The following is a 7,722-nucleotide window of genomic DNA, read 5'->3' as shown; positions in this document are numbered from 1 at the left end:
AGTATCTTGTAATTATGAGATCTTTTCTCAGAATAAAGAGATACTGATCTCAGAATTACGAGATACGATCCTGATCTCAATATTATGAGATCAACCATCTATTTTTGATCCTTATTGTTGAGTTTTGTTATTCTTTGGAGATTAGATTAATTCAATAAATAGATAAAAAATAAATCAGTTGGATGATGTTTCTGTCATGATCTTGGCGCTGATGGTTTGGTTTTTTTTCTTTGCTCCCCTGTCTAATTGGTTCTGCAGCTGATTAACGGCGATCATTTCCATCCGGTTCCTCTGCTATTTATGTTGTGTGCTTGCCTTCCATCAGGGCCTGGTTATTCGAGCGTTTCGGTGAGACTAACTCTAACGTTCTGGATTTCGTTCTGTTTTTCCTGATTGTGACCTGTTTCTGCCCTGTGGATCCTGTGTTTTGCTTCGCCCCTGATTGCTCTGTTAGTCGCATCTGTTCTGGACTGATTCCTGCTTCTGAACCTGGACCTGTCTTCTGACTCCGGCTTTGGATTTTCCCTCAAGGACACTGTCGCTGCTCCGCGTCGGCTGGCGCCTGCTCTGCTCTCTCTAGGAACTCTGGGGGCGGCGCCCTCCACAAGCCGGGGATTAACCTCCTTTGGATTCAACTCTTTTCTCAGAGAACGGACTGAACTTTGAATCAGGTCCGTGACTTTTGCTCCTAGTCGTGATCAGCCCCACATCCAGTCACTGACCTGTATTTCCTGTCTCTGCAGAGATTCGCCCCGTAGTTGATGAGCATCCCTGTGCTCCTGTTTGTTTTAAATAAATGCTTTGAACATTACCACTGCCTGTCTCGCCTCGAATTCTGGGTCCGACGTTCTGAGATAATTACAGTTTCACTTATTCTTTGTTAACATTTCCATGAATTCAACATTCTGTTTGCAGGAAAGCTCGTCAGAAGGTTATTGGTCGTACTTACACTAAACAGTAAACTGCTTGCGTTTTGCTGTAATCCTCAGACTTATTTCTTTACTTTATATGAAACAAATGAGACTGTTTGGTAAAAACTAGCTTCTCTTTCTGGAAAACGACCACTTCAAACATCTTTCCTAATTCCTAAAGAACACAGTGATGTGTTGTTAAACTGGGGGCTTTTATCTTTGCTACATTCGAGCAGGTGGCTTTGGAGAACTTTTTCCCTCTTATTAAAGTAATCATTTATTGAACATTTAAAAGGACTAATCCTGTCCAGGTTTCAACCATCTGACTCAAACCATCAAACCAAAATACGGTTGGAGAAGTGACGAGTGACGTAACGTACTCACCGGCCGGTTGTGGACGCCCCCCAGACTTTCTCTGTTCCTGTCGTTTCGTTCTGCATCACTCGCTTGCTGAATCCCAGTCCCACCCTGTCGTATGTACAAACCTAAGGGGAGGGGGCAAACAGGGACAGCTCTGAGGCAGGGCTTGTTTTTAATAATAATCCAGAAGAATCCTTTAAAGAAAACAAAAAAAAACAACCAAACCCGTAGTGATGTTGAGGCAGTGGCCAGTGCTGTCACTGCTGTTCTACTTTAGTTGTTTTCTGTGTAACTACACTCTTCCTAACAAGCCAGTGACCTAATTTGGGTCACAGCTTCAGACAAACAACATGGGGCAGCCTGTCAGGCTCAGTGCTGCTGAGCCGAGCGTTGTTGAGCAAAAAAGGAACTGACAGGGTGACTGGAAGGGCCGTGTCTGCATGACCCTGACAGTAACCAACAACATGGACACAAGAGCAGGAAAATCACCCGTTTCCTGCACTTAGCGCATCATTCAAACTATTTATTCACTTCTTTTATTTCATACACCATAAATATGAGGATTTATCACCTTGGTCAGAGAGGAAATTTTCTCCTGGACGTAGAACCAGACGTCGGAGGACATTCCTGTTGGTGCATCTAGTATAACTATAAAAGAGAAAATGAATAACAGACTAGTTAGAGCTCAGCATAGAGAACATGTATGTGAAGAGCAGAACATTTATTACCAGCTGGTTTTCCTCGTCCTTTGCACAAGAGATGCAGTTTCTGACCCAAACCAACGTCCACCATCTGCCCCTCTGGAGGTCAAACACAAAACAAACAAAGCAGAGTTTATTTTAGCTGATGGCAAATTGAGAATTTTATAGACCTCTAAGGGAAGACTTTAAAAGACTATCAAAAGAAATCCAAACATGCTCTCTGCTGAAATAAGAGAGAATACCTTTTGGCAGAAGCACCTGTCCTTCTCGTTGCAGCGATGCGTAGTTGAGGAACGGGGGAACGATCACGATCAGAAGTAAACATTTCCCAAAGTTGATGAGAATGGAGCTGTAAGACACCCGGACCGTAGATTCAGGTTGTCCTCCCCGTCTCTGCTCCTGGTCATAAGAAGGGTGGGAAAAGAAGGTAAAAAAAGTAAAACACTCAGCTTTTTAGCTGTGAAGTTCAAAGCTTTACTCAAATCAGGAGTTATGAACTTCCTATTAATCTGAGGATTTTTTTACTTTTCTTTTTCCAGTGATTGTTTTTCCTCGGTATTAAATGGAAGCACAAGTCTTCATTTTTCATGCATTCTGACTATTTTTGCATAAATTAGACGTTTAATGGCTCAAATGTACAAAAATAACAGTCAGAAGTTTCTGTTAGACAAGCTCTGCTAAAGGTTCTTCAACAGTTTCTAACTTGACCAAGCTATGGCCTAACTGTTATGTTGGCTGTAACTGGAACAATCAAATCTACAATAGAGAAAAGGTTTTCTTCACAATAATTTGTAGAAGAATAAAGCCTTAAAAAAAATAAACCTTACAATAAGAATGATATCGTTAGTAGTGTTGCACCGATACAGATACCAGTATCGGGCGGGGCCCCGATCCAGCACTAAAATGGTGGTATCGGTATCAGTGAGTACCTACAAATAGGGCACCGATACCATTTTGAGACCAAAAGTTTATTCAACTATTGTCACCCATTCCAGGTCGGCAATAAAAAGTTCTACTGGATTCACTTTGTATTAGTCTTTTCCCTGCTTCACAAAGGTAGGCAGCAGCTTGACAAAGCCATGATGGCAATTATTTTACATCCAAGTAGTATGCAGTTCTTCATATATACACACGCATCAATTTCAAACAGATGGTATCGGTAAATACTGCACAGCCAGGTATCGGGGCATAAAAAATGGCATCGGTGCAACACTAGTTGGTAGGTGAAAAATCAAACCGTGAAGCTGGACAGAGCTTACCAGCTCCCCACATAAACAAGCCAAGGCATTCTGGGGTGAAGATTTATTATGTTGAAACAATAATTACGTTTTTTAGCAGCATTGAAAAAAGTTTTTAAAAATTTAAAAAAGGATAATAAACCAGAAGCTTGAGAACACCACTAGCTGTCCAGCAAGATGGAGGTAGCATCATGCTGTGGGGCTGCTTGCTACTCCAGGTAGTTAAGAGTAGAAACAGGTGATGATGTTAAAAAAATAAAAACATGTCCATGCTAAGATAAAATTTTTCAATGGAACAGAATTTTGTTTTTTTTATTTTTGATATGGAGGATCGTGACTGAATTTATGGTAATAGCTTAAAAAAACTTGTATTTGAGGTGAAACTTGACAGTGAACCAATCAATAGTGGGGGTTGAGTCTGTATGTATGATACGGCTCCTCTGGAGATTAAAGAAAAACCACACATTCATTTGGGAAAAATGACGTAAAGCTTCTTGTGAATACAACATTTGTGTCTTAGTAGAATTATTCTTAACTAACTGCAACTAGCCATAATTTTGCAAATTGATTAATCTGTTTATCGTTTGGATTAATCGATTTATAATCAGATAGCGAAAGATTTCTTAAAGAAGATTTTTTTTTACGAAATTAAAACAGGACAAACTAAAACGTTTCCACTTGGGAAGTTCTGGATGGAGAATATTGACAGAAAAAAAATTTATTTTCTTCTTAAATGCAAAATGTGTATTTTATTTTTATTTTTTTACAATTTTGATAGATTAGAGCTCTAAGTGGGTCGCTCTGTCAGCTAAAGGCATGTTTTACTGTCTCTATACTCCAGTTAATGATTGATCGATTACTAAACGAGGTGAAGATTATTTCAATAATTGATTAATCATGATTAAGCTGATTAATTGTTTCAGCATTAATTAATGTTCTTAGATGGATTGTTAGTGGTGTTTACGTTCAGCTTGTAAGAAGAAGAATTTTTAACTTCCTTTTTTCTATGAAGTTTTAACAAATCCCATTATAAGTAGAAAAATTGTATGTTTTACAGCGAAGGCTGTCTGTTTAGCCCAAATTGTGCTTTTAAAGCTCAGTCCAAACGTCAGAAGCAATAAAGTGACTAATTTTGCGTTATCTCATTAAGAAAAAAACATTTAGAGGACTTCTGTGAAAAGTTGCTTTAGAAATTAATTAATTTGCAAACAGCATTATTATTATTGGTTAATCATGATTCAATTGGATAATAGAAATGTGGAGGTTTTCCAAAATGTGCTAAGATTTCCATCAAACTTAGCAAATCATGGGGACTGAATGTTCTAGTGGGGACCAATGTCTGGTCTCCATGGAAACAAATGCTGTTTTAGGTAGAGTTTAGGATAGGATTAGCATTAGGTATCAACCCGTAATGGTTAGGGTTAGGTTAAGGCTCATGGTTAAGCTGTGATACTGGGTTAAATTGAAAGTCCCCACAAGGATATAGAAACATGCTTGCATGCGAGTGTGAGGGTGGGTGCACTTGTATGGTATAGAAGTCAGAGTGAGGACCATTTTCCAATTTCAACATCGCAATGAGGGCCAGTTGTTAAGTGAGGACATTTTGCTGGTCCTCACACCGTCATTTGCAGTTAGGTTTAGGGCTAAGGTGTATATTGGGTTAGGGTGAGGTATGCACTAGTAACTGTTAGGTTTAGGGTTAGTTTTAGGTTTAGGGCAAAGAAAGGGTTGAAAATGACTGAAAATCAACTGAAGTCAATGGGAGTCAACAGATGGTCCTCACTACATTTAGCAGAACAAACATGGGTGTGTATTTATGCATCTATTCCCAGCAACTAAAACAAAATCATGTAAAGTATTAAGCCAGATTATAAATAAAATTACTTTAATATAAGAACATGCAGATTTGTCATTGAAAATCACATCCTAAAGAATTATTTTTTAACCTTTATTTAACCAGGAAAAAATCCCATTGAGATTAAAAAACATTTTTTCAAGGGAGTCCTGGCCAAGAGGCAGCAAAGTTACATAATATACAGAAATACATTAAATTAAATGACAGGTACATAGGAAAACATATTAAGTAAAACAATTACAGCTCATTGAGGCTGCTTCAAATTATTTCACTTTTAATTCAAAAGCATTTAAAGATAAAAACTCAGTCAACTTCAAGTTTCCTTGTTAAAAAATTCCACGCACAAGGAGCTGCATAGCTAAAGGCTTTCTTCCCCACTAATTTGCGGCAAAAGGAGCAACAGCTGATCGTTGGTTCTCAGGCCAGAAGAAGCCATGCTTTTCTCTGTAAGTGAGGTACAAATGTAAGAGGGCAGTAATCCACGAAGGGCCTTGAAAATCAAAGTGTACCAATGACACTTCTCGTAGAGAGGGGAGGCCGTCCCACCTGAGAGTGCAGGTCACCAGGGGCGCCGCCAGGCTTTTGAGGCCCCATAAAAGACTCTATCACCACCCCCCTCAAAAAAAAAACATGTATGCAAGCTTTAAAACTGCTATCAAGATGCAATGAAGAATTAACATTTTCAATGTAATTTTTATTGTTAAATTTCTACAAATGAAAAGGATCAGAATGTGACAAAGTTAGATGTACATTAACTTTAAAAAAAAAAAAAAACTTTGATGGTCAATATATTCCTGCTTTGTTTCACTGTTTACTGCTAAAAAAAATGAGAGAGAACACAAGATTATTTATTTTACTGCTGGATTTTTTTATATTAGAAAATCTATAGGAACAAATCTTTTCCTCCTCTTTTGGGCCCCACCTCAATCAAGGGCCCTTAGAATCGTCCTAACTTTTTTCCCAGGCGCCCCTGTAGATCGCAGTGATGTGTCATGTTTGTGAATAAGCATGGTAAACAGAGTCCAACATTTGAAGACATGAAGAAGTAGCATTCTTATCAAAAAGGTCACCATAATCTAATAAAATATCTCTTTGCATCAGATCCTTTCCTCCTCAGCCTCCTGATCAGAGATGCTTCATCTCTGCAGCTTCATCACAGAGATGCTGCAACCTGCAGCTGTTTGACAGAAAAGCAATCATGTTCCTGCTGAGCAAATAAAACTGTCTTTCTACTGATTATCGAAAATATGTTTTTCAGTCCTCTGCCTTTACAGTTCTGTAAAACTTTAAAACAACCCAACTACAATATATATTTATCTATATACGTTTCCTAAATGAAAAATATACTGTCGCATTTTAAGTAGCACTGCAGTTTGTATTTTGAAAGGGAAAAGAGGAACACTTTATAAAACGATCAGTGGCAAATAAATGTTTAAAACAAAGTTGTATAAACATTTTTGTTCCTGAGAGCTTCAGATGAACTGAACTATCAGCTTCATTCAGCAAACAACAGGTTTATATCATCGACAAACACTGAACTACCTTTTTATCCGCGTTTGGAGGATCTGTGCCTGCTGGCTGAGGTTCATGTTTCCGACGCATTTTGGATCTAACGCTAGTTTTAGGCAGTAAAACGTCATGAATGAATGAAAGCCGCTGACTTCCTGGTTCAGGTACGGCAAGCGGAGAAGGACAATCTTTCTGTCAAACGAGTTGCACCGGTTAACAAGTTAGCGTTTTCTATTTAGAATGGTTGGTTTTACATGAAAGATGTATTTTTTGTTATTTTTTTATTTATTATTATTTTTATTTTTAAATTAAGATGGATTTTTTGGGCGATTACCTGTTCTCACAGACAAGCTATATTTAATTAGAAATTAACAAATGCGAGTTTTATAGGAATAACATCAAGGCAAGTATTAAAAATAAACAACAGAAGTATTAAGTTAGATTAAAAATGATAAATACACAAATATTGGTCTGTTCCTGTCAAAAATAAACATTACTAATATAAAATATAAAAACTATATAAAATATTATTATTATTATTGTTCTTTTTGTTGTTATTATGATTAAAGTATGAGATAAAACACTAGTAATTACAAGAATGGATTTTATTCGTTTTGTGATTTATTAAATTAAAACGTCCATCTTCTACCATTTAACTGCAATAAAAATACTGACCTGCAGGAGTCGCTGTAACTCATAAATCTTCCTTACCAAAAGCCTTTTCATAATGTCTCATAATATATAATTACAAAGCAAACGCATGAATCATCACTGTTTAATCATCTCTCCCTTCTGAAATAATTGTTTATCCAATTAAAATTGAGGTTTATAAATAAACAAATTAAATATGCAAATGCTGTCTTTATACTAAAAGATGAGAAATTAGTGAGAGTGTGTTTGATTTCTCTAAACGTTGCTGTTCCAGGAGCTTAACCAGCAATCAAGACCTGAAATAATAATATAACTTGCTGATGTTTTGCATGACAGAAGGGTTCAAAGTAATCAATAACCAGAAATAGTCATCTTTTATCTGTCATGAAAATTCGTGCATATGGGTAAACTGTGGTTTATTGTGTGTTTTATGCACTTGAGGTTAGATTTGAATGCCTCTTTAATGTAGAAATACCATGTTCAGATGGCAGAAATAG

General features: G+C 37.2%; 1 protein-coding gene across 1 annotated transcript in view; it reads right to left on the bottom strand.

Annotated features, from left to right (window-relative positions):
- LOC107095554 (uncharacterized protein YqjL-like) overlaps positions 1–6,730 on the bottom strand; it is a 47,759-nt gene extending 41,029 nt beyond the window's left edge. Inside the window, exons 1-5 of the mRNA XM_015391693.1 lie at positions 6,608–6,730; positions 2,215–2,371; positions 2,000–2,071; positions 1,843–1,919; positions 1,296–1,396 (exon numbers count right to left, since the gene is read on the bottom strand). Coding sequence (XP_015247179.1) covers positions 1,296–1,396; positions 1,843–1,919; positions 2,000–2,071; positions 2,215–2,371; positions 6,608–6,667 — 467 coding nt within the window. The 5' untranslated portion in view covers positions 6,668–6,730. The remainder of the gene's footprint in view (positions 1–1,295; positions 1,397–1,842; positions 1,920–1,999; positions 2,072–2,214; positions 2,372–6,607) is intronic.
- Between the last annotated feature and the right edge of the window lie 992 nt (positions 6,731–7,722).

Source organism: Cyprinodon variegatus, unplaced genomic scaffold (assembly GCF_000732505.1).
Source record: "Cyprinodon variegatus isolate N-32 unplaced genomic scaffold, C_variegatus-1.0 Scaffold556, whole genome shotgun sequence".
In the NCBI taxonomy this organism is placed as follows: Eukaryota; Metazoa; Chordata; class Actinopteri; order Cyprinodontiformes; family Cyprinodontidae; genus Cyprinodon; species Cyprinodon variegatus.
The sequence above is the reverse complement of the archived record's forward strand: the minus strand, read 5'-3'. Positions and strand labels throughout refer to the sequence as shown.